Raw genomic sequence first — 26096 nt, 5'->3', positions numbered from 1 at the left:
GAATGCACAGCAGGGATGCTGGTCTGCCCACCCGCCTCCCGCCACCCCCCCATTGTTACTAAGAGCAGACTCCTTTCTGGAGCAGCCAATGGAGCGCACAGTGGGGAAGGAGCCAGGGTTGGGGGCAGATATGGGAAGGAGTTTGCAGACCCCTCTCCACGCCCCTTGAGGTCACAGCCTGTCACTCCATCCTTCCCCCCCATCCAAAATCTCCCTTCTGACCTCCTCTTGGGTCTTTTCCCAGAAAGAAGCTGGTGCTGAGACTTCTTCCTTTTACTCTGCTCTGCTGCGCATTCAGCCCAAAATTGTGCACTGCTGGAGGCCGATGCGGCGCACGTTCAAAGCCTACGATAAGGAAGGGACGGGGCTTTTAAGCGTGGCTGATTTCAGGGAGGTGAGCACAGCCCTTGTGTGGCTCTTGCTTCGGACAGGAAGCAGTTGCCAAATGTCACTGGCTAGAAAACTTCAAAAAAGTATCCTGCAATCCCCAGCCGGAGGCCCAGGTGTGGGCAACTAGCCCAGACCTCACTCCCTGGGGACGCCCAGGTTATCCAGGGCTGACCCCACTGGTCCCTCAGCTGCAGACCCCAGGCTCTCCTCCCTGAAGGTTTCAAGAACCCTACAGGGACATTCCCCCGTGCCAACACCTGAGCCCAGCCACCCCCTGGGCACCCCGACAGCTGCTGTTGCTCCTCAGAGGCCCGGCTGCACCCCTCTCAAGGCCACACCTCCCCCTGGTCTCCCCGCGGGGAGGGGGAAGCAGCGCCTGCTTCTGCCTCGAAGCATCTCAGAGCAGAATGACAACGTCGGGGAAGTGGGATGGGGGCTGAAGCAGGGTCCCAGGTGTGGCCACTCAGGGACCCCAGACCTCAGGGCTGCTCACCTTCCCACAGTGCAGTTTGGCTAAACAGCTTTCCCTACAAAGTCGGAACTCTGGTGCCTTAAATGCCGCAGGAGAAAGTGCAGCATTCCTGGGGGAAGCAGGGTCTGCAGGGAGCCTCCACCCCACCCCGCCCACCAGCTGTGACTGCGCCCCCACCCCAGCCGCCCCTCTGGAGCAGAATCCTTACCTGATGTGACCCTGCAGAACCTTTGGAGTGCTTCTCCCGGAGGAAAGAAGGGGGCCACCCTCCAGGGCAACTTAAAACTCCCACGTTGAGAACAATGTTGAACTCCTTGAATTCATGGTTTCTTGCCCCGACTCCCTGCTTCTCTCTCCATCCCCACCCAGGCCACTGAGGCTGAGAAAATAATTAATGTCTAGAACATCAGATTAAAAATCAAATATTACAGCCAGGAAAAAAATTCAGTCAAGACGTCAAAGAGAGAAAGGGTTATGACCTCAAAACACACTTACAAAAAATGTTTTATTCCTTAGGTTTATCTGTGCTTCAACTAAAAAAAAAAATTTTTAAGTGAAAAAACCTTTTCTTAAATAATAATCTAGGAAGGTGAAGCGCGGTTGGTGGACCTGGTGCCGTTGCAGGTACAAGGGCCCCAGGCAGCACGGGTGCTGGGGAGCCAGGGGCCAAGGGCCCCCACCCACGCCGCACACAGCCGGCAGGGCCGGGCCTGTGGCTGCAGCAAATACTGCTCCGCCATCTGCCCTCAGTGCTCCGCAGAGGCTTCCAATTCACATCGTTTGTCTTTACTTTGGGGTCAAGTGAAATTCTCAGCCAGCGATGCTCCTTCAGCATCCAGGCAGGGAAGGGGAGGAAGTGAGTGAGCTTCTGTTCGCCTCCTCCCCAGGCAGCTTCCGGGAATTCGGGGTGGGCGGCAGCGGGAGGGGGCAGAGGAAATGGAGACGTTGCTCTCAGCCCACCGGCCCCAGAGCCAGGCCAGCTGACCTCAGCCCTGTGGGCTCAGGCCAGTCCTACCTGCTGGCCCTCTCTGGGAAACAAATTATAACAAAATATTGGTAGGCAATGTATGACCTAATCTTAAATGTATTTAATAGGATACCTGTCTATTCAGGTGTGTCTCAGTTGCATATAACAGAGGGGAAAAAATAACTGCAGCTTAGATGCCATAGAAGTTTACTTCTCTCCCTTGAAAAGAATCCCAGGGGTAGGAAGTCCAGAGCCAGTGTGGTGGCTGGACAGTTGTCGGGGACATCTGTGTTTTTGTTCTACCATCCTCAATACCTGGCTTCCTTCCTCAAGGTCGCCTCATGGTCCAAGATGGCTGCTGGAGCCCTGGTATCACTTCCGCATTTCAGGCAGCAGAGAAGAAAAGAGGAGAGAAAGAGGGTCTTCTTTAAAGGAGGCTTTAAAGAAGTCTCACTAAGTTTTAACTGGCCAGAACATAACGTGGCTATAAGAGAGGCTGAGAAGTATCACCTTTTAGCTGGATGCACAGCAGCCTGGGAGAAAGCCAGGGTGACGAGGATAGGGCAGTTGGTACTGGTTGGACACATAGCAGGCTCTGCCTGGACTGTGTTACTGTTGAATCATCACGAGTCCCTGCACCCTGCACCCTACACCTCAGGGCCCCACCCTAGTTAAGGCCCTGTGGCCAGGTCTCCCCTACAATTGCTTCTTCTCTGCCTCACCACCCTTCGGGGAGGTGACGGTTATTAACGCCCCCCCTCCCTGTTCTGGGAGGGCCGGGTGGGGGTGGGGAGAACCGGCAGCTCCCATTTGAAAGGAAGCCGTGGTGTCTTCCTGCCTCACACCTGTGTTGCTAGTCGGGGCTGCCCCCGTTGGTGGGGGTGGGTGGTGAAGGCAGAGACAGAGGGATGGGGGAGAAGGAAAGAGGGGGAGAGAGCTGCTGGGGCAGGTCTGGAGGTGGGCCGGCCCGGCCAGGGAAGGAGGAGAGGTGGGCCCCCAGCACCTTCTAGGCAGCCCACTTCCTTGAATGGCTCCCAGACCGGCCAGGGCCCTCCTCTCTCTTGCAGGCCCTGAGGCAGCACAGCATCAACCTCTCGGAGGAGGAGTTCTTCCACATCCTGGAGTATTACGACAAGGCGCTGTCCTCCAAAATCCCCTACAACGACTTCCTGCGGGCCTTCCTGCAGTAGACGCTGCCAGCAGGGGGTCCGCCCGGGGGCCTGTCCCCAAGACTGGTGAAACCTGTCACTGGGGGATCTCATGAACTTGCAGAGTGTCCCAGACGAAGCCCACGCCGAGCCCACGTCTTTCCGAGCTCAGCCCAGGCCCGGCCTCAGCAGCGGTGGCCTCTCCAGGGGCCCCGAGGTGGCCCCGCTGAGTCTCAGGGCCCCTCATTAGTCTGAGCAAATAAAAATGTTAATCTTCGCAAAAATGATTCTTGAGACTTTAAAAGAGCCACCAACAATAAACTATAAACTCAGACTTTCTGAAGGTTTTATTCATAAGAGACTTCTGGGTGCCTCAGGGATGCCAAAGGCCCCCTCCTCCCGTTCAGGCCCAGCGCTGCCTCAGCCTGGGTCAGACTTGTGCCCCTGCTGGGCTTGTCCCCGTGGCCACCTTCCTGCCCCTGGGGGCACGGACACCTGCCTGACATCATGGAGGAGAGGCGGCATCTAAGACAGGCCCCGTCGTTGCCTTGGGGCTCAGCCTTTCCGCGGCCTGACCGAGCTGACAGCTGGTGGAACCGCCACCAGCGACCATTTGAGGAGGGGCTCTTCCTTGGATGTAACAGGGTCTGACCAGCTAAGAGGTTTAAATCACCACAATCCTTTGCACACACCATGAAACAGATGGGAGACAGAATTTGCAGCCTTCTGGAAGGTTCTGGAAGGAACAGGGGAAAGGCAGGCAACAGAGCTGCCCCTGAGCTGTGTGACCCCAGGCTGTCAGAGTGGGTTGGGGACGAGGAGCCCCCACTGTCACCCTGAGACCTCGCTTCCCTCCGAGGGAGGCCCCAGCCACCAGGAGGTGGGTTCCCCAGGGCCTGGACAGTGGCCTTGGCTTCAGCTCCCCTTTGTGGCTGTCACTGCCATGACCTCTCCTCTCTCTTCCCCTGCTCCCTCAGACACAGCCACTGCCACTGATCAGGGAAGGAGTCAAATGTTCAACCAGAAACCACGGGAGCACCCAGGATGCCGGGGCCAGAGCTAGCCTCCTGTGGGCCCCACTGGCCACACCAGCCACTCCAGCTGGCAGGAAGGCGTCCCGACCCCCATCGTAGAGATGGAGACACTGAGGCTCAGGCAGAGGGAGGGGAGACGCCTGTGGGATGTGCGGGGAGTGAGGAGGGGGCTCCCTGCTTCCTGCCCTTCATCCAGACCCCACAGCCTAGAAAGGGGGCATCAGGGCCAAGGCTGAGGCAGTCCGGCTGGACCCAAGATCTCAGAGAACCTGGGGGAGTGCTTGGAGGAGGCAGATGCTGGCTGCTGAGGAAGGGGTGCCAGGCAGCCTGAATTCAGAGAGAAGGGGAGGGAGGGTCGTGGTCTCTGCTGGCCCCAAGTCAGAGCCATGAAGTAGGAGCGCCCTCAGCTGCAGCAGCTCCTCTTTCTAAGGGGGGAGGGACGGTGGATGCCCTGCCCTCGTGCCCCTGCCCCAGCACCTGGGGCTCCGCCTTGTGCCCAGTCCCCACCCCACGTGCCCCACTTCAGCCTTCCTGAGATGCCTCTAACATACCCCTGCACACTGCACCTGCTCCTCAGGGAACGCCCACTTATCCTTCAAAACTAAATACAGAGCCACCTCCTGCAGGAAGCCTTCCTGACATCCCCAGGCTGAGCCAGGCATTTCATCTGGTGCTGTTCAGCAGCCTTGTGGGTCTGTCATTGAGGGGCTTAGGGAGCCTCCAGGTCAAGAAGGGGCTCATGAGGCATGTGGCTCATCCTGACACAGAAGCAGGACTCACAGCCCCTGCAGCATTGTCACAGGGGCTCTGGTGTCAATGAGACTGGGTTCGAGTTCCAGCTCTACCATGATACTCAGCCAAGTCATTTTGCCCTGAGCCTCAGTTTCCACATCTGTAAAATGGATGATCATTCCCCCACTCATAGGACGCTGTGAGGAAGGAGCTTGGCTCTGCCGTGGGGCTTTCTCTCAGAGTTAGCAGAGCCTCCGAGCAGGCGGGTGGGCTGTTAGCCACCCACTCCATAAACTCCAGAAGAGGTGGGGCAGCCGCTTTCCCAGTGCCTGGGCCCTTCAAGCCTGAGTCAAGAGAGCGGTGCTGGGCTGAGGGTCCGGGTGTCCAGCTGCCCACTGCTCGTCCCCTGGCCCCTGTGCAATTTCCCTCTCTGAGCTTCCATTTCTGAATCTGCAGAATGAAGATAACCCCTGCTTTCCCTGGGCCTGGCAATCCATCAGTCTGTGCCTGGCCCCACGAGTCAAACATAGACCTGCTTCCTTGAGCCCCTGTACAGTAGGTCAAAAGACAATCGAAAGAGACAGGAGTGGTGAGGGCCGATCAGGGTGCCCTGGGTCTATGGGAGCTCGGAGATCCCCGGCCCGATGCGTGGAGCTGACCTCAGGACAGGCTTTCAGCAGGGGGTTGAGGGACAGGCCAGCCCAGGGCCCTCAAAGTCAAAGCCAGGAGGCTGAGAGGGCTGGGCCACTGCCTAAAGGCAGCGGCACCTCCCAGATGGGACCACCTGTTCCCTCCCTCGTCTCTTTCCTTAGCCTCTGTATCCTGATCAGCAATCTTCAGCTCTGGGCAGGCTTCCCAGAGCCTAACCCAGTTGGGAGCACCGTCACCTCTGGATCCCACTGTGTTGAAAGAACTGAGTGCCTGTTTGTCCACCCCAGTGGGACTCCTCATATGAGAGCAAATGGCCCCACTTGTCTCCCCTTCATGTATCTGTGCTCTTGCTTTTGACCTTGAAGTTCCTATCTCTGAATAATGTTTTTTCCCCACTCCTTGAAGCCACACACAGCCACGTGACTTGTTTTGGCCAATGAGCTAGTAGTAAGCAGGACACATCAGAGGCTTGAGAAGCACCTGTGGTTTTTGGCTTCGAGACACAGAGAGCTGGAAAGAGCAGCCCTCCCACCTGAACCACAGGAGAAAAGCTGCACAAAATGCAAACCAACAACTTTCCTTAAACCCTCTAAGAATGGAGTTCACCACCACCAAGTCACTAAAATCCGGAGATAGACAGACGCCCGCGGGGAGAAGCAGCAGGGAGAAACAGGGCCCAAGCATTTGCTTACCTGGGATAGACACCATAAAACATCATTTAAGCCAGGAATAGGATTCAGCTGGAAATTTTTAACAAATTGCCCAAAACCAAATGTGGGCCAGAATGTGAAGGCTCGGGGGGGCCCCCCGACACAGAGTGTTTGCTTCCCCTAGGAACCACATCAGGCGCTCACAGAGATCAGGGAGAGTCCAGAGAAGGCAGCCTCCCTCCCGTCTCCCCAGCTGTGCGGCTGGGGGCGGACACCAACAGCCACTGCTGCAACTGCCAGGGCCATCTCCCCATCCCAGGAAGGGAGCAGAGAGCACCACAGGCAGGGAAAAGGACAACAAAGCTGTAGCCCGAGGGCACCGGTCAGAGCCCAACGTGGGTGAGGGGGCAGAACTGAACAGGCTCTGCCCCTGGGGGCGGAGGGGGCAGGAATGCATGCGAAGCCCAGTATTACACCTGTTGCTGTGGGCGGATGGGGGGCGGGGACGGTGGCGCTTGTGAAGGCTCACAGCGCTGCTGCCACTGAGGCTGAGTCGGAACCTCAGAGAAACCCCCACCCCCATCCTCCACCACCGCACCGAAGCTCATCAAGCAAAATAAAAGAGGAAACAGCTCAGGGAGCCCCAGGAGCCCATGTCTTCAGGGCGCAGCACAAAGGAAGACCCCACAGAAGCTGGGAGCAAACTTCAAGGCAGCCCAGCTCCTTCCAGGATTAACCCCAGCCCCACACTAACGTCCTAGCAGAAAGAAAGACAGATTCTTCTTGAAGCGTAAAAAAGACTTACTTCAGTATCTACTGTCCTGTTGTATCAGAAGTTAGCAAACCACAGCCAGCGGACATGTAGGGGCCTGTGGCTTATCTTTATACAGTCTGTGAGCTAAGGATGATTTTTACATGTTTAAAAGGTTGGAGGAGGAGAAAGAACAAGAAGAAGGGCAAGAAACGATAGATTGTGTGGAGCCTCCAAATCGTTTCCTCCTGACGTTTTATAGGAAAGTTTGCTGACCCCTGCTCTACAAATGTCCAGCTTCCAACTTAAAATTATTGGCAATTCAAAAAAAAAAGACAGTCTGAAGAGACAAAGTAATCATCAGACTCAGATATCACACAGATTTTGGAACCATCGGAAAGGAAATTCAAATTAACCAATTTATATGTTAAAGCTCTAGTGGAAAAAGCAGACAAGACACATAATCAGATAGGAACTTCTAGCAGAGAGGTGGAAGCTGTAAGGAAGTATCAAATGGAAATGCTAGAAATGAAGACACAGCAGCAGAGAGAGTGATTGCCTTTGACCGACTCATCGGAAGGCTCTACGCAAACTAGGAAACAATGAGTGACCTTGAAGACAGATGCGTAACTTGTACCCCAAGTGAAATGCCAAGAGAATAAAGGGTAGGGGAAAGAAAACAAAATATCCAAGAGATGTGGGAGAATATAAAATGGCCTAACATGTACATAATTGGAAACTAAAAAGAAGAAAGAGAACTTGGGCAGAAGAAATACTTGCATAAATAATGGCTGGGAATTTTCCAAAATTGGTGAAAGACACTAACCTACAGAGGAAAGAAACCAGCTGGACCAGGCAATGTATGTATGTTAGAGATTGACAGACAGATAGATGCATATATGTGTATCTTTAAAGTTAGGTTATATGTACTTTCAAAAGTTATAAATAAAAAGTCAATACAGGAGATAAAATGGAATCGTAAAGGTGAAATCAGCAAAATTGAATGAGTAAGAACCTCTAAAAATTCTCTCCTCTAAAAAAGCAACAAGAAAACTGGCAAAAATGGTTAGAATCAACTTTTTCAGAATTCTAGAAGTTAACCAAAGATTTGCAAGAACCCGAGTAGCACTTATTCAAGAAAAGCAGCTGAAACCCAGCCAAGAACAGCAAGCCTTGTGGCATTTTAACTTGCCCTGGTCACCTCCAGCTCCAAAATAGCCTTGAGCTAAAACTGCTCTCATTTCTGATGCGAAGTGGCAGTCACTGGGGGGCGCAGAGTAGAGCTGGCTCTCCCTCACTCTCGCCCCCACACACATCCTTCATCAACCCTACCTCCTGCATCTATCACCACCACCTCTGCCACGTCCCTGTTCCAAGCCGGGCCCATGGGAGGTGCTCAGTGAATGTTTGTGGGGTGGATGGATTGATCTGTGGGTGAGTAGATGGATGGATGGATGGTGGTAAGATGGATAGATGGTGGTTGGATGAATGGATGGGTGGATGGTTGTTGGATGGGTGGATGGATGGATGGTGATTGGATGAGTGGATTGATGGTGGTTGGATGGATGGATGGATGGGCAGGTGAGTGGATGGTTGCACAAATGGGTGGATGGATCAATGGGTTGCTGGGTGGATAAAAATGGCAGGACTTTTATAGCATAGGGAGCTTTGGGACTGGAGTCATTATATCTGCCAGTGCTTTTCTTGGGCAACTCCTAGACCCATAGTTTGACAAGGGCTGAACTGAACTTGTCCCTTCCAAGAGCCCAGTCCTAAAAGCCATCTTGAGGGACTCTGTTTTGGGAGGCCAGGTGCTCAAGCTATTTGAACATGACAGGGCACAGAAATGCATATGCCTGCCACCTCTGGAGTGCTCCCACCCCTGGGGAAGCTGGAGCCAGCAGAAGGATGCCAGTCGCTGGCACGTGGATGGTCTTCAGCCTCTGAACTGTCCAGGACTCAGGACTCGGCCAGGGGGACGCCACTCCACCCCCGCGCGCCCCACATGACACCCAGAGACACAGAGGAAGAGGCGCTGGGAGGACTTCTCTTTCTTTTTACAAAGACTTTATTGTCTGACATGCTTGACAGAGAAAAAAATTACAGCCACAATCAAGTTATGCTGAAATGACTGAGGAGCACACTGTGGTCGTTCACACCTCGAGGACTTTTAATGAATTTTCTTTTAAAGTAACAGCTGCCTTCATAACTTTTCTTTTGCACATAAAAATACACCATATTCTGAAGATACCTTAGGAAAAAAATTTATTTTAAGCTTATAGTTCTTGGTCCGCATAGAAATTCAATAGAGGCGACGGAAAGGGCCTGGAGTCTTCTCCACCCAACGCGTGCACACACGCCGTGCATCTGGGGGGCCCCGGCGGCCCTGTAAACATCCCCGGCTACCAGGAACCACTGGGGCCGAATGGGATTCCTGCAGCCCCCCACCCCACAGAGCGAAGCTGGCCTCGGCCAGTGTGGTGCTCTTATTGGGCTCCCTGGATGGTGCCCCGTGCCCCATGGGGAACCCCACTCGAGCAGGGAAGGAGTCTGGGTCTCCTGGGATGCTTGGCTCAGAGAATAAGATCCCCCAAGGCTCCAGGGGCCCTCTATGAATAACGAACCCGACAGGAGCTGAACATGACCCCTGAAAAAAAAAGAGCCTTGGACCATGCACTGCCTTGTACGGGTGGAGCTCTGCGTGGTAGGAAAGCTGGGGCTATGAAGCCAGAGACCAAGGCTCAAATCCTGCCTCTACCCCTTTGGAGATGTGCACCCTCAGGCAAGTTACCTCACCTCTCTGATCTCAATCTCATCTCTGAAATGGGGCCAGCAGTACCAACCTTGCAGGAGGACTGCCTGAAATGAGATTTTTCTGCAAAGGGCTCATTAAATACTGGTTCCCAGGCCTGGGACTAGGGGCGGGTGAGCAACACTCCCCTCAGGTGCAGAATTTAAGGGGACACCAAAAAACTCAGTGGTCAAGACACATGACATTGTTTTAATGCAATGGTTTTAAAAATGAAAATTGGATACAGGAAAAAAACCTATGATAAAGAAAATACCCCAATTTTAAATACAGGCAGAGCCTAACGCTGCAGTGTACCAGTCGGGCCTCGCGCGTCTCACCCTAAGCAGGCCCCACTGTTTCCTCTCCCGCAGACGTGTGGCCCACCCCCCAGTCCTAATTAAAAGGAAAAGAAGTCCCCCGGGGTGGCACTGCCATAGCTCAGGCCCCGCTCTGCTTCCGAGCCACCTTCCTAGCTGAGGGCGGGTCCCACCGGGCAACACAACTGGGCCGTTCAGCATTCCTCAGCTGTGGGCACGCAGACAGGCTCCGGGGGGCGAGGGGAGCCCCACGGGGGGACAGCCCGTTCCAGGGCAGGGATGAGAAGCGCGAGGTCCACTTTGTTACATGAAGAGGGCTCTGTGTGTGTGCGCGCGCGTGCAGGCACGTGAGGGGGTGCCCACACCCGCACGTGAGCATACATGTGGCGGGGCCGCACGGGCCTGTGGACCCTCCAGGCAGCCGAGCTCTGCAGACCAGCGCGGCCCCCTCGGAACCAGGGCCGTCTGTGACTTGGGAACCTGCCAGCTGGTCCTGGGCCCTCAACAGGCTCATTCTGCAGAACCAACCGCCCATGGCCAGGCTCCGAGAGGGTGCCTGGGATGCTCAGGTCACTGTCCACATCAGCAAAAGTGCCCACAGGAAGAAGACAGGCAAACGACACGAGGCAACCGGCTGTCTGGCCTGGCCAGGCACAGCCCGAATTCCTGAGACGTCCCTGATCGCTCCCTCGGAGGCCCTCCGCGTGTGGCAGGCATGTCCCCTCTCCGCTTGGGAGGACAGGAAGGGCTGCCTGCACCCAGGCTACAACACCTTCCAACCACCCCCCAACTCTGAGACTTGCAGCCACACAGACCCTCAGTGAGACGGAGATTTTGTGCGAGAACTTCCAAAATCTGTCCAAGAGCCGTGGCTTCCCAAACCCACAAGGGTGTCCAACGGAGAAGGATGAAGATTCAGTCATTTCCCAAGCGGGACGGGGCCACGAGCTTAGCAGGTCCTTTAACAAGGTACACATGGAATGTACACGCAGAAATTAGCAATGAGTGCAGAACCCCTGCTGGGGACCCGCAGGGTCCTGACTCCAGGTGACAGAAGGCTGACGAGTCAGAGGTGATCTTCTTCATTCCAAGGCCTCAACCCATCTGCTGGGCTGGTCCCCAACCGGACGGGCTGTCTGCGTGGAAGGAAGGGTGGTTGGGGGTCCGTGCTCTCGGCCAGGCATGTGGAGCTGATGCGGGTGGGAAGGGTGGGGGGCCGCAGGGGCAGTCAGGAGTTCCGGGGTGTGGGGAGGTCGATGACTATGGGCGGATTCACCGGTTGGTAGTTCACGGTGCACACAGATGCGTTCACATAGGTGGTCGTCCCATCCGCCATGACGCCGTACCCTGGGAAGTAAGCACACACCTGTCAGGGCTGAGCGGTGAGGCCAGGACCCGGACTGGTGAGGGTGGTCTGGTGCATGTGGTAGTCAGAGGGCACGCAGCCAACAAGGGGCTGAATATGGCCTGGATGAGCTACTGAAACTACAGTTTAGTCTCTTCATCTATAGAGATGATGATAAGCTTGCTGTGAGGAGCAAATGAGATAATGACCTATGTCCAGTGTTCAGCCCGGTGCCTGGAAAGCATACGATAAGACATCATCATCGAAGTCATCAACATCACCATCATTATCACGATCATCAGCATCACCACCATCACCAACATCATTATCATCATTTTCACCTTCATCACCATCATCATGACCATCACCATCACCCACATCCCCATCACCATCGTCACTATCATCAGCATCACAACCATCACCAACATCATCATCATCAATATCACCTTCATCATCACCATCACCATCATTACAACCATCATCATCACCATCACCATCACCGTCACCTACTTCTCTTGGCTTCTGTCCCCATCATGCCCTCTTCCCACCACATCTGCTTGAAGGATCCTCCTCATCCTTCAGCTCAGATCACCTCCAGACTAAAGGGGCACTACCTCCACTCTGTGCAGGTTACTCATTCCTTGGCACCCCCATTTTGCCTGTACAATCATGCAGGGCTGTGGTTTGGATCACATACAGCCTTGGATCTGATGGCACCACATGCCCATAGCAGGTCCAGAAAGCGACAGTCATTATCATTAACCCCAGCACACGCGTTGTCCATCTCTCCCATGACCTTTCAGATTCTGCCTCTGATTGCTCACTTGCTGCTCAGAAGTCTCTGAGCTCCTCGGGGCCTGGAAAGGTCTGATCGCTCCTGCCCCTGACAGCACCCTGCAGAGGGAAGGGTCTGAGCCTTGTTTGCTTCTGGCAGAAAGCGATCTGATGTGGACAGGCCCAGGTGAGGCCCAGAGGCCCTGGCCCCAAGCAGACAGAGATTCAGGAGAGCAGGAGACAACGCTGGGGGAAAACACTTTGGTCCCCATGTCCTACAGGAGCCCATGGGCTTCCTGGCAGGGTACAGTGGAACCCGGAGGCCCTGGACAGGTGGGACAGAGGTTCGAAAGGAGCAAAAGGAGGGTTCTGCCAAACGGGTGAAATCAGGCTCTGGTGAGGAAGTCTTAGGTCGGACAAGGAAAGCCCCAGGGGCAGTGACAGGCCGGGGGCATCGGGGTGGGCAGTCAGCCTGGAGCCGATATCACCAGGCACCTTCACGGCCACCTTGCCCAGTGTCCTGAGATGGAATGGACACTCCCCACCACTCCAGCAAGGTGGACACAGCATGCAGGTCCGCCCCTAGGACAGAAGCCAGAATGCCGTGTCTGTCTGGGGCGGGGAAGGGAGGAGAAGGTGCCACTGGAGCCTCTCAGGCAGGCAGGCAGCACTCCACATTCATTAAGCACCTACTGTGTACCAGGCCCTAGGAATGTAACCAACGAGACAGGGCCACCTGCCAAAAGGAGCTCATGGCATGTCCCCAAAATCGAATGCCTCCTGCATGTCACATCCAAATGCCTCCTCCTCCAAAAAGCCCCCAGCCATCTCCAAAGACATCCCAGGCGGAGTAGCAGGGCTCTGAGGAAGCAGAACTTACTTCTAAGTCTTGCCAGATTTTGCTTTCATCTTCCTGCCAAACCCTGCAGCCACAGCTAACTGATAGTCAGTGTGTGGATAAGGCTTCTACCCGCGTGTGTAGGAAATGGCTAGTTTCCTCTAGGTGAGAGACCGGGGAGGTGACTGGGTTCAAGGGAGGCGAGATGGCTCCCCCAAGGGCTGGCAGGGCACAGCCGGCGCGGGAGCCCCCTCCTCCACCCCACCTGCTGACCTTCGTGGATGTGGCCGAAGACGTGCAGCCGTGGCTGGACGCGCCTCTGCACCGTGTTGAGCAGCTCCACGCAGCCCACCCGCTGCATCTTCTTGGGGACCCAGTCCAGGAAGCCTGCACAGGGGGAGACAACAGGAGAGCAGTGACGGGGCCCGGGCAGGCCCAGGCTGCAGCCCTGCAGTCTCAGGGACATGGTGGCCTGGGCACGGAGCAAGCTCCCCGACCTGGCCTTGCCTCAGTCCCCGGGGAGGGCGGCCTGGCTCTAGGTGCACTGCCTGGGGCCTCGCACCCCACCTCGTCCCCTGCAGGGCCACACAGAGAGCCAGGCTTACAAGAGCGCGAGGGGGCAGGGCCCATGGGGTGGGGGCCAGTAGCTGTGAGCTCCCCCAGACCATTCACACTCCAAGCGACCCCACTGCATAGCACAGGGAACTATATCCAATAGTTGTAATAACCTAAAATGAAAAAGAGTATACGTCTACATATAACTGAATCACTTTGCTGTATACCGGAAACTAACACAACTGTTGTAAATCGACTATACTTCAATTTAATAAAACAGAAACAAAACCAAAGTGGCCTTGAGGCTGGCATCCACCCACTGCAGAGAGAAGCAAACCGAGGCCCAAGAGGGATGTGTGCGGCCCAAGGGCGCCCCAGCGGCCAGGATCAGAGCAGAGCCTGGGGGCAGGATTGCCACATCGGAAACTTTCTAAATTAAAATCACAAAATCATGAAAATGAACTTCTTCACCCGCCGCAGCATTGCTCATGTGGCCCGCGTCCGGGTCTGCGCGCACCACCAGCCTCCCGGAGCCGCCCCATACGGTGGCTGCTTGCTATTTCCACATGGCTACACAAATGAAGGGTAACTGATTACTCCGAACGAACCACTAGTGCTCATCTCAGCCCCTCTCTGTGTGGGCAGGAGAAACTGCTGGGAAGAGGAAGACGGATGCTTCCACCCAGAATCAGACAGGCGGCAATGGGCCTGACTTAGTCATGAGAGAGAGAAAGAGGGAGGGAAGAAGGGAAGGAGGGGAAGGAGGAGAGCGGGGGTGGAGGAAGAGGAAGAGGAAGAGAGAGGTGGGAAGCAGGCAGGGGTAGGCTTGAAGCGGATATCTGGGTTTAAGCCCTAGGCTCTGCTACTTAATGGCTGTGCGACCTTGGACAAGTCACTTAACCTCTCTGTGCCACGTTCTACAATTCATCCAACAACTGGGCTGGGCTGGGCTGGGCTGACAGGCACCCCTGAAACAGAAGCTATGTGTTGTACATGAAGCAGGTGTGGTGAGGCATCCAGGGAGCAGGACCCAAAAGATGCTGTTGGAGGAATGGATGGAGGGGTGGCAAGGGGGGAGGGAAGGGGGAAAGGGGAGAGGGAGGGAGGGAGGCGGGGAAGGGAGGAAGGAAGCAGAAAAACCTGCCCAGAGTCTCACAATAAGCCGCATGTCATGCCCAAGCCACGTCAGGGCCCTGGGCCTCGGGGCTGCACCCCTTTGGAAATGGGGGCAAGGCAGTCTTCCTGTGAGCACTTCGTGAGGGCTGGGGGAGGCCCCCAAGGGGCTGGCGGGGCGTCTGGCACACGTGGGTGCTCAGGACGGCTTCTGCCTGAACACATATCTCAGCAGATGACGCTGGAGCTGCGCTGGGCCTCACCCAGCAGCCCTTCCCACCCGGGACACCCTGCCGCCCGCAGAAGCGGTGCCGAAGCCTCCCCTGTCAGTGTCTGCAGGCCTCCTCTGACAGTCTGTCCCAGGCTTCCCTCATCCCCGACCCTGTCCCACTGGGCTAGGCCATTCGGTGCCCATCTGCCCAGCGGCCTGGAGCCTGGAGAAAAGCACCGCATCGGGTGAGCCCCTGGTCCAGCATCGTCTGGACCCACCCAGCCCCAAACACCAACGGAGTGATGGCAGGTTTGGTGGCGGCCGTGGTGGGAGGAAGTAGCCAGTCTGGGCTGGGCTGCTGGTAATGTGGACTTCATTCTAAGGACTGAGGGAGCCACAAGGGGTTCTAGAGGGACAGCACGGCATAACTGACGGTTCAGGGAATTCCCTCCTACTGCTGCGAGGAGAGCCGACTGGGAGGGGCAAGACGCAGAGCTGCGGGACCAGTGATGCCATGCTGGCCATCAGAGAGGCAGAGGACACTGGCGTGGACCAAGGTGGGGACAGCAGTGATGGAGCGAAGAGCAAAGAGCTGCAATACAGTTTGGAGGTAGAATCAAGGGGACTGGCTGATGGACGGGAAGTTGGGTGTGAGGAAAGGGGGAGGGGAGGACTGAGAAAGCCCCTGATGGGACCACCAGCAGGCTGATGTGGAGACCAAGAGAGCGGTGACATCAGCTTAGACCAGGGTCGGGGCTCAGGGGCGGGGAGGAAAGCTGCTGAGGGCAGAAACCACAGGCCCTGGGGACTGTTGGGATGCGTGGTCTGATGGGGTCGGGGTGCACGGGATGGGGCCTGGTGAGAGTGATCTTGGTGGGATTCCGCCCCCAGGATTCAGGTCTGGAGAGTCAAGGGCCTTGCCTGCCCTTTGACCTCCCTGAGCTCCAAGGTCCCTTGTGTGGAAACGGGGCAGCTGATTCTGACGTCACCAGGTAACAAATCAAGCCCCCAGCACACAGCAGGTGCTCGGGGAGTAAGGGGGACAGTGAGCTGGGGACAGTTGACTCTTACCCAGCGGTGGTCCGTGGGTTATCAGGATGTCTACACCTTCGGGAATGAGGTTCCATTTCTCGAGCAGCGCTTGGCCTCGCGGGAGGTTAAAACCCCATCCATAGAACCAGGGCTGCCTGTGGGGGAAGAGCAGTGGGTTCAGAGAGGGCCACCAAGAGGGCGGGGCCGTGACGGGGCAGGAGGAGCAGGCCACAGAGCCGAGCGGCCACCAGGACCAGCCTGATACCCAGAAACTCAAATGCAAGGAAAGGTGGGGATTTGCCTGGACTCAGCCTGATACTGACCAGCCTTTTTCCTCTTGCTTAACTGTAATTTCTTTTGTCTGTGATGAACAAGTTTTATTTATGTAATTTTTTTAAATGAAAGTAAAAAAAAAAAATCAACGTCTGCCAAAGACCTCTCTTGCTCCAAGCCCTTCTAAGGAAATCCAGACAAGGACATTCTCACCTGTCCCCCGCCGTGGGAAGATGCTCCTCCATCCTCCGTCCCACAGTGGGGGCAGGTGGAGCCCCAGCCAGGAGACAGTGGGTCCCAGGTGGAGGATGCTCATTCCTGCTTCCTCCCAGAGCTCCCAGCAGGGGCTCCACGGGCTGAGTCCACCCTCAGCATTAAGGTCAGGGCTGGGTGGACCTGGGCCAGTTAACAGAATCCCAACCTGTTGCCTGACCCAGACCTAGACTGATCAATGCAGGTCATTCCCCTCGACTGGCTGAACAGTGAGCATGTGGCCTAGATCCTTCTAGTTGGAGGGAATTCAACTGTTTCTTTCAATGATGAGAGAGAAGAATGCTGTCATCCCTGCATATAAACCAGTGAGCTTCTTGCCTTGGGAGCTGTCAGCACCTATTAAATTGTCCCAAAGGGAGATGTGGAGCATGTGGAGAGGAGCAGCTGGATCAAACCATACCAGACACCCACCGCACCCCTGCACTTCTCAGTTAGATGGGCCGAGAGAAAGCCACCTGAACTGGGTTTTCATTTGCAACTAAGTATCAACTAAGAATCATCCCTCAGGCCTCAGTCGTTGTAAGAGCCGCTCGTTCACACAGCACTTCAGCATTTGCAAAGTCTCCATCATCACCACCACTGTTGTGGGTCAAACTGTGTCCCCCCAAAATATACACATTGAAGGATTAACCCACAAACTGTAAATGTGGCCTTATTTAGAAATAGGGTCTTTGCAGATGTCATCAAGATGAGGTCATACCTGTGGGCCCTAATCCAGTGACTAGCGTCTTTATAAGAGGGTCATGTGAAAACATGGAGACACAGAGAGATAAAGATCATGTAACATCGGATGTAGTGTTGGAGTGACGTGTCTACAAGCCAAGGAATGCTGAGGATTAGCAGCAACCACCAGACGCTGGGAGAGAAGCATGAAACAGATTCTCCCCTTAGTGCTGTCAGCAAACACTAATCTTGTTGACACCTTTATTTCAGACCTCCAGCCTCCAGAACTGTGACAGAATAAATTCCTGTTGTTTTAAGCCACACAGTTTGTAGTCACTAGTTATGCAACCCGAGGAAACTAGTATCATCATCACCACCATCAGCATCACCACCATCATCATCATCACCACCATCAACATCACCACCATCATCACCATCACCACTACCATCATCATCCTCATCCCCAACACCTTTATCACCACCATCATCATACCCATCATAACCATCATCACCACCATCACTATCATTATTATGGACCCCTCCTGAAACCCACCCATGGAACCTGGATGAAAAACCTTTGGCCTAGGGCAGGGTTTTTCAAACTGCATTTTGAAGGGTCAAACAGCATTTTTTAAAAAGGAAAGGAAAAAGGATAGGAAACACCAGAGTACATCATAACATGGAAAGGATACTTTAGTTAAATATATTTGTATTTAAATAGACACCCACAGAAGGGTGAACTGAGTCACAATGCTGAAGAAGAAAAAAAAAAGCTTTTCCTACCAGTTCCTGGACAAAAACAGTTGACAGTCTTAACATACTGAGATCAGAGCTCTGCAATTTCTGAAGCCCTCGGACCCTGGGCATCCTCGAAGCCCCACATCGGCTGAGCCAGGGTGGGGTCACTGCAGGGATGGCTGCAGCAGCCTGGAAGCTGCTCATGCAGCCAAGCCCAGTGGTCCTCCCAGGAGCGCACAGACCCACCAGCTTACAAGCAAATGAGCAACGCCTTTCTGGGGCTGCCTTCCAAACACAGCATCCATTTTTCAAAAACCTAATCAAATATTTACAAGAGGGGACGAGGCCTCATCAGCATGGAGGGAAGGCGTCTGTTAGTTCTCATGAGCCACAGCCAGGGGTGGCAGCTTTTTGGAAAAGACACTCAGAAATCCACCAGAGACCCCACAGACCCCCAGGAGCCGCCCCATGCGAGCCTCTGCCTGCACCACCTTCCCCTTCCGGTACTAACGAGCCGTCCTCTGGGGGTGACGTCTCCCCGAAGATACACCTTCGTGGTTGTGATTCTTGGAAACACATCACCTCAAATGCTGGGAAGCCGGACTCCGCCCTGTCCCTGGGGATGCCCAGAGAGGCTGCTCAAGAGAAGTTGGCATCAGACACCCTGGCTGTGCCCCTGGGTGTGATGCTGCAGCTCTCCCAGACTCTCCCCGCCGTGTAAAATGGGATAGTGCTACCTATGGCCCCAGGTCTTACCCCATGATGGGGGGCCTTCTTGCTTGAGGCTGTACCCCACTGCTCAACGCAGAGGGAAGGGAAAGAGGGTGGGTGGGAGGAAGCTTAAAAGGATTAAACTGTGCCCCCACCACGAAGATGCCTCTAGACACGCAGGAGCTCTTCACTGGGAAATGGGGATGTTCTAACCTGTATTGAAATTTCGGGGGAGCAGAAACAGTCAAGTCATGCACAAAAGTGTCCAGAGGAGATGCTTCTCAGGACAGCCTGCTGGCCGGGGGGATGCCTTTCTCACTAGGGGCCAGGAATGGGCCGGAGCAGTGGGAGAGATGACCCTTGGGGGTGACCTCACTCCCCACAGGCCTTTGACCCACAGGATCTGGAAAAGCCTCTGGCCACTCCTGCACGACGTCCATTCAGGTCCTGCTGTGCGAAGAAGAGCCAGAGGGGCAGGGGGACCCTGGCCCTTCCTGAAGGAGAATTCGGCCAGATGCCCCTGGAGTCCTTCATTTGGTCACTTGACCCTCTCGTTTTGGCCAGCAGGACCCTTTGGGGCCAGAGGTGAAGTGCAAGGCTGCCAAAGTTTCCAGACAGTGGACGGGGAGGCAGCAGCTCGCAGGGTCCTGGCAGGAGCCTGTCCCCCACCCACCTTGGAGGCAGTTGTGGTCTGAGACCCACGAATGCCTGGGACACGAGGCTGGGCGCTGCCAGAGCCCCGATCCCCATCCCCAGAGCAGCTAATGCCTGGAACCAGGCTCACTGCCTGAGGGCCAGGAGCCCCAATGTCCACCCACCATCCAAGACACATCACAGACCCCAAGGAGGTCGGATGGATCAGAATTCCCACTGAGCGACAGGAGGCGGCTTTATGTCCTGAATTTCTGTCTTTCTGTTCTAAAGTAACCATTGGAATAATTTTCTTACAGAATGATAGTTGCCATGACAACCAGAGCAAATTTTCCTTTTCTGAAACAGATGTCTCATTTAGTTGAAAATTAGAATGTGAACAAACCCATGGGAAAAATTAATTCAAACTTTAACAGAGCGCTGAATACAATGTAATCTCTCAGAGGTTAACCCCTTAACAGCTTTTTTGTGCGCTTATGGTAACCTTAGAATCGGGTCTAATTAGGCCCGCTTAGCCAATATAAATGACCTCCTCGTGGCCGATCATTAAACGGTCTCCCCCTGAAGCATGAATTCCCAGTTCCCTAACGGCAGGCGGGAGGGGGGCGATACTCGTCTGCAGAAAACGGCTGAAGCACAGCCTGCCCTGCTCTGGTTTTTCTATCTCCCCAGGTAAGCGCACAGCCCCTGGAGATGGGGTGCACCAGGGGCCATTCAATTAGTCTGGAGTATGGGCCCCATTTCCCAGGCGTGCTGGGGTGTTGGGGTGGAGGAGCCCGGGGTGCCGCTGGGTGGAGCTGGATCCCATGGTGCACCCAGGCCAGGGCAGAGGGCGGGGTGGGGAGGAGGATGCCAAGGGGGAACCGAGGGGGCACACGGGGGTCACCAGGGGGACACCACACAGACATAGCTCCAAGGCTCTCCATGAGCCCGCAGTCCTCACAACCACCCTGAGAGGCAACTATCGTCACTGCCTCATTTTGCAGATGCAAAAACTGAGGTGCAGAGAGGTTCAGAGACTTGCCCAAGTTTACCTGGTAACCAAGTGGCACAACAAGGACTCAAACCCAGAGAGCAGATTCCGCAGCTCTCTGCTTCAGTCCCAGAATTACGACAGGACGGCCAGGAATCCTGCCTCGTCTCCCTCCATAAACCCCACTTTACCAACCACTGTCACACCTTAGCTCAGTTGATCCTCAAGACAAAGACGTCAGGAGGCCCCCAGTGCAGAGATGAGGAAATGATGGCACAGGGAAGTCAAGTGACGTGCATGAGGACACACAGGAGGCAAGAAGGACCTGGCCCAGGGCTCCTGGCTCCTGCATCCTGCGCCCAGTGGGAAGCTGACCCAAAGAGGAGCCCCCTGGGGTGGCTGGGCCACAGTTCTCCCTCTTCAATGGCAACTGCCTGCCTGTCCCTCTGAGCAGCTCCTGAATGTCCCCTGCCTGCCACCCTCTGAGTCTGGCTGTACAGGGCGGACACTGCCTATGACTCTGGCTCCTGGTGCCCTGCCTCTCATCCACCCCGTGACTCTTCTACTCCAAAACCTTCCATGGCTCCCCATTACCTCCAGGACAAGCCCAGACCTCATGGCCTAGCCCTTGGGCTCTGCTCCAGCCCACCTTTTGGACTGTCCTGCTCAGATTCCCCCTTGAGTTCACCACCCACCAGCCACAACAATCCTGTTTCCTGAACACAGCCCAGCCTTTCCCCACCTCTGGGTGTTTGCTCGTGCTGTTCCAGCCATTATTCGTTAAGGCCTGGATCAAAGGTCACCTCTTCCAGGAAGCTTCCCCTGATCACCTCCAACCCCAAGCACAGGTGACCTTCCCCACTTTGAGTGCCCTTATACTGGCTCCTTCAGGGCAGGCCCGAGTCAAATCACCCCTGAATCCGTCCCGTCCAACAGATGGCTGGGCCTCAGGGAGGGTTTGGACAAAGTGTGCAAGAGTGAATGAATGAATGAATGAATGAACTGACAGGTGCTCCACCTGGCAGGCAGGCAGGTGGGAAGAACTAAGTATTAACCATCTCCTCCCTGCACCCTCCCAACAGGAGCCTTCCCCAGAGCGCCCGGAAGTCAAGAAGCCCCAAGCCCCACAGCCAGAACCAGAACCAGAAGTCTCGCCATCTGCTAAGCCTCCCGCGCTCTCTGACCCTCCTGTGACCTTCCCGGGGAATCCTGTGTCCATTTCACAGACGAGGCCCAGAGGCGATGCTCACACCCTCAGCTTCATCCCGACCTGTCGCCTTCAGGGGACATTCTCTGCCTCCCCCGGCAGCCCGTTCCCCAGGGTGAGGGGTGAGGGTGGCTGCCCTGCCAGGTAGAAGGGGACAGCCTCTCACGGTGGCCTCCCGCCCTGGGCCAGGTGACCTCTCACTTCCACCTCTCTCTCTACGGGGTGAATGCTGCAGTCTGAGCGGGGCAGAGGCCTCTCCCCCCAGCAGCCGCCCCTGAGCTCTCAGACAATCCTGACCAGGTCCACTCCCTCTCCTGCTCCAGGCCAAACACTATCTTGACCTTAATCGCTGTCCTTCCTGCCCCAGCACCCCTTCCTCCAAAGGCCAGGCTTTCTGGGGCACTTCCCTTCCCCTGCCTCCTCCCACAATCCAAGCCTCCACCGCTGCCTGCCAGCTATGATGGAGACAGTTTTGTCTGGCTCCTTCTCTCTGCATCTTCCGGGCTGGGGAGCCGAGGGGGAATCTGGGGGAGACGCCGCTGCAGCAGGGTACCCGCTCCACCCACCCGGTGGGGCAGAAGGCTGCCACCCCCGGAACAGGACCGGGAGGAGCTGACACACATCCCCAGGACTGTCAGTCACACACCTTGCCCGGCACACACTTAACAGCAAGCCAGCAGCAAGATAAGTGGAACCAAAGAATGGGGTCCTTTGTCATTCCTAATTAATTTCCCTCCACCCTTCCGATGTGCAGAATCATTCATCTTTTGTTTCGCTGGGACTCTGCGGCAGGGAGAAGGCAGATGATTCGTTTCAAACATTAATCTCATGTAGAAGAGGGTGCATGTGTGCGTTGAGGGGACTGCTATAAAGAAAACAGCAATGTGAAATCAAGAAAGATAAGACAGGAAAGAGGTGGAAGAGAAATCCCGTGTGTGTGTGTGTGTGTGTGTGTGTGTGAGAGAGAGAGAGGGAGGCTGTGTGTGAGTGTATGAGAGAAGACCCAATGCGTGTGTATGCACGTGAAAGTGTGTGTGTGCACGTGGTGTGTGTGTGCATGTGTGTGTGTGCATGTGTATTGCACAAGTGGTATGGGGGTCATGTGCTCAGTTGTGTGTGTGCACATGCAAGTGTGCGTGCATGCGTGTGTGTGCAGAGGTGGCACAGGGTAGGGCCAGACCATGAGGATTTCTTCCCCCCATCAAAACTCGTCCACTGCCAGCCACATGGAAGGCTGGCGAGTATAAGATCCGGCGTTGGAAGGAAAGAGCAGTGAGCAGCAACAGGACTACAGGTGAGAACACTGCTGGGTCCCTCGGGGACCCTCCCAAGCCCGTCATGTCGCCATCGCAGGTAGGGGTGGAGTCGCCGTCAGCCCAAGAGGCAGGCTTCACAGCTTCCCTTGAACAGACACAGGCTGTTCCCAAGTTGATTTGGGCTCAAGGCAGGGGAAGGGAGGGAAATACCACTGAGGTTCTGTGATGCTCCGGCTCACAGCTCCCTGGGTCTCACTCACCCCACCCTGGCTGGGCCCCGGGTGTGGGGCTCAGGGAGCACCTGTCACTGACGGGCTCAGGAATCTAGGCCCCTGAAGGCCAGCTCTGTCTGGGGTCTGCAGCCCGACGGGCTGCGGGAGGGACGTGTCAGGGACAGGAATCAGCGAGGCTGCGCGGAGCTGCCCCAGCCCAGCGCCTGGGCGGGGGTCCGGCACTGCGTCTCCCTGTGGCTGAGATCCTGGGCCGGTCGCTTTACCTGCCCATGCCTCCCTTTACCCGACCGTAAAATGGGGACAAAAACAATCCGGCCTCGCCCTGCTGAGGTTAAATGTCAGACTGAGTGGGACAATTGTGTAGCAGCTCCGGGAAGGGTGCTGAATGCGTGCCTCAGGTGTGGAAGGGGAGGCAAAGTCTCACGTCCCTTGCCCGAGCAGAGCAAAGCCACCGCCTCACACTGAAACCACCGAGACCCGCAGGGCAAATGTGGTAAGCACATTGCTGGCCGCCAGGACTGCCAGCCGCTGGACCCGGGAGTGCGAGTCTCCGAGGCCGTGAGGCAACAAGAGGGGAGGACTCGGTGGTTAGCAGGGGCTGCGAGCGAAGCTAGGCCCCCAGGGGGCTCTGGGGGAAAGTGGACCCGGGGAAACAGATGCTTCCACCAGAGGGAAGCCTCCCGGACCCCTGACCTGGGCTCCCTCAGCTGTGAGCCTGCGGGCCCAGGAAACTCAGCCAAGAAAGCGTGGGAAGGGGTCCCTGGCTGTAAGCACCCACAGACTGGGGCGGACAAACCCTCTCTGAAAGGCACCCCAAACCAGGATGCTCAGGGTTCCCCAGGCAAAGCCTTGCAGAACGTGAGCGTGCAACCCAAAATTACAGCACCCCAAACACCTTGGAGAATTATTGGAGAGAGACTGAAAAATGAGCACTTCTTAAGATTAAAAAGATTTTCGTAACAGAAAGAGCAAAGGGTAAGGTGATTGAACTGGGTCCCAGAGCCACCCATTCCTCACACAGAGCCAAGAGGAAGGACCGAGGGTCCAGAGGACAGCTCGGGGGCAGCCGTCCAAACTGGGCTCACCGTGGTCACCCACCAGCATCTGCCCGCGGCAGGGACGGTGGGCACGGGTGGGCTGTCTCAGGTGCTGGCCTCGCCAGGATCCCGCCCCACCAGCACCCTGTTCCTAGGACCTCAACCACGTTCTGGTGAGAGATGTTGAAAGCCAGGGAAAAGCTAGGAGTTCATTATTTCATCCTCTATTCTTTTTTCTCTAAAAGATGTATTTTATCAAGTTTTTTAAAAAGCATGTTAGCACCTCTCTGTCCGCAGTTCTGAGCTGGGGCCTCCACCCTTCCATCCAGGCCCAGCTGGGCTCCCAATTACCGTGGGACTTTAAGCAAGTCATGGTCTCAGTCTTCCTGGCTGTACAATGGGGACAGAGTTAGATCTTGTTGGTGCTTGTGAAGATTCGAGCAGCCACAGCAGCAAAAAGCGCAGAGCCTCCAGGACCATGGGGAGCACACCCACAGGCAGACCCCAGGCACCTTCAGGGCATGGGTTTAAAGTTCCCAGGCTGCTCAGTTCCTGCCCTCCCCCACTCCCCACCGCACCCCCAGCATCCCCAGTAGGCCTGCAGTGTGCACACAGGGAAGGGGAGGGAAGGATGGCAAAGGCTCACATGAGAATCCATATCCAGCCTCGCCTGGGGGCCGCCCAGCCCCTGCCTGCAACACCCCCTCCAGGCTGCACAGAAACAACCTTGCTCTCCCTCAGCTCCCCCTCTAGGCAGTCGAGGCAGTAGCTGGAGAGGTTTGGGGGTGAGTGGGACCACCGTGTATCCAATGCCTACTGTGTGCCAAGCAATTTACACACAACCTCCCTGAATCCTAGGAGTAACCTGTAAGGGAACTGACCCACTGTCATTTCACAGAAGCCAAGATCCTGACGTGAGGTCACTCAGAGGGGCCCCGCCCGCCAGGGAGTGTGTTGGAGCCCTGCACATCCTGGCTGTTTGGAGAGAGCTGGTCCCTGGGGCTTCTGGCTGCTGGAGAGAAGTGCAGGGCACCCCTGGTGGCCGTGCCTGGCCCCAAGGCCGGGCCTGCCCGCAGGCACCCAGATGCCCAGCAGCAGCCGGGCCGCCACTTCTCAAAGTTTCCTGCCTCAGCAGGTTCAGACGCCTTCTTTCAAAATACCAGAAGTAATTAGACCAGATGGACTAGCTCGTGCCAATTTCACTCCCTCCCTCAGTCTTTTTTTTTTTTTAATCAAGGCCGTTTTCAGTTAAATGAGAACAAAAAATGCATCCAAAACCCATAAATGAATACGGTATGTATACGGAATTTTTTTTAACACTTAGGATTTTGTAACAGCTGAGTTCTTCCTCTTCTTCTGTGGTTGGTTCCCGCCCCCTTCCTCTAAGCTGCTCTCAGCGAAGGCTCAGCGCTGAGGCTGCGTCTGCGGGGACCAGAGATGACTTCTAGAAAGTCACAGTGCCCTGGGAGGGGGCGGCACGGGGACACGGCTCTCACCACTTCCGCACTGGCCTAGACCAGGATGCGGTGGCGGAGCCTCCGCGGGAGTGGAGTCCGCAAAGACAGACTCTGGTCCCTGCTCTCCTGGAGCCTCGCCTGTTCTAGTCGGGGAAAGAGACAGGAAAGGAATCGGTTGCCAGGGTATTTAGGGCAGTGTGGTCCTGGAGCTAAGTCGACTGGCGGACAGGAGAGAGTCCGGCCCCAGACCCCATGTGTAAGGTGAGGGGGCCACATAGCAGCCAGGAAGGACCGACTTCCACACTTGGTGCCAGAACAGGTGGGAAGACCCACAACGGGATCTCGACCTCACCCCATCGACACAGTCAGTGCCAGCGGACCCAACACCCACACAGAAGAGGCAGCACAGCAGAGATTCGGGGAGATAATATGGAAACAGCTTCATGGCTTCAGGGGAGGGACTTCTTAAAGAGGACACCGAAAGCACTTACCACAAAGAAAAACACTTAATTCATCTGCTGCCCCAAAACTGAGACCTTCTGGTCACCTGAAAGCACTGCTGAGAGAGGGCGGAGGCGGCTCAGAGGAGGAAAAGCCACTCGAGACATGACATCTGATGAAGGGCTTGCATTCGGAATGTGCAGAGAGTCCCTGCGGACCCATACAGAATGGGCGGGCAACCCAGTTACTCTATGAAACGGGCGAAGGACCTGCGCCCTTCGCAAAAGAAGGAACCCAAGCGGCCAATTCAAGATTCTCAACCTTAGCGGGCTTCAAGGGCATGGAAATTAAAGAGACATCGAGACACCAAGACGGCCACCAGTTGGACACAATGTACATGTCCTGTAATACC

The 26096-nt window shown here is 55.6% G+C and overlaps 2 protein-coding genes across 10 annotated transcripts in view; one reads left to right on the top strand and one right to left on the bottom strand.

The window, feature by feature from the left end:
- Nucleotides 1-3311, top strand: part of EFCAB6 (EF-hand calcium binding domain 6) — a 208676-nt gene extending 205365 nt beyond the window's left edge. For 8 of the 9 annotated variants that reach the window (XM_072973643.1, XM_072973647.1, XM_072973644.1 and 5 more), the window contains 2 exons: nt 245-394; nt 2897-3311. In XM_072973643.1, the coding sequence (XP_072829744.1) occupies nt 245-394; nt 2897-3019 (273 nt within the window). In that variant the 3' untranslated portion in view covers nt 3020-3311. The remainder of the gene's footprint in view (nt 1-244; nt 395-2896) is intronic. The other variant, XM_072973646.1, reaches the window with a different exon arrangement.
- A 5633-nt stretch (nt 3312-8944) lies between these two features.
- The window catches only part of MPPED1 (metallophosphoesterase domain containing 1), a 70689-nt gene continuing 53537 nt past the window's right edge, over nt 8945-26096 (bottom strand). Inside the window, exons 5-7 of the mRNA XM_072973955.1 lie at nt 15811-15926; nt 13134-13247; nt 8945-11250 (exon numbers count right to left, since the gene is read on the bottom strand). Of these exons, the coding sequence (XP_072830056.1) occupies nt 11132-11250; nt 13134-13247; nt 15811-15926 (349 nt within the window). The 3' untranslated portion in view covers nt 8945-11131. The remainder of the gene's footprint in view (nt 11251-13133; nt 13248-15810; nt 15927-26096) is intronic.

This window comes from Vicugna pacos, chromosome 12 (genome assembly GCF_048564905.1).
Source record: "Vicugna pacos chromosome 12, VicPac4, whole genome shotgun sequence".
Lineage (NCBI taxonomy): Eukaryota > Metazoa > Chordata > Mammalia > Artiodactyla > Camelidae > Vicugna > Vicugna pacos.
Note: the sequence above shows the minus strand (reverse complement) of the source record. Positions and strands in the feature narration are given on the sequence as shown.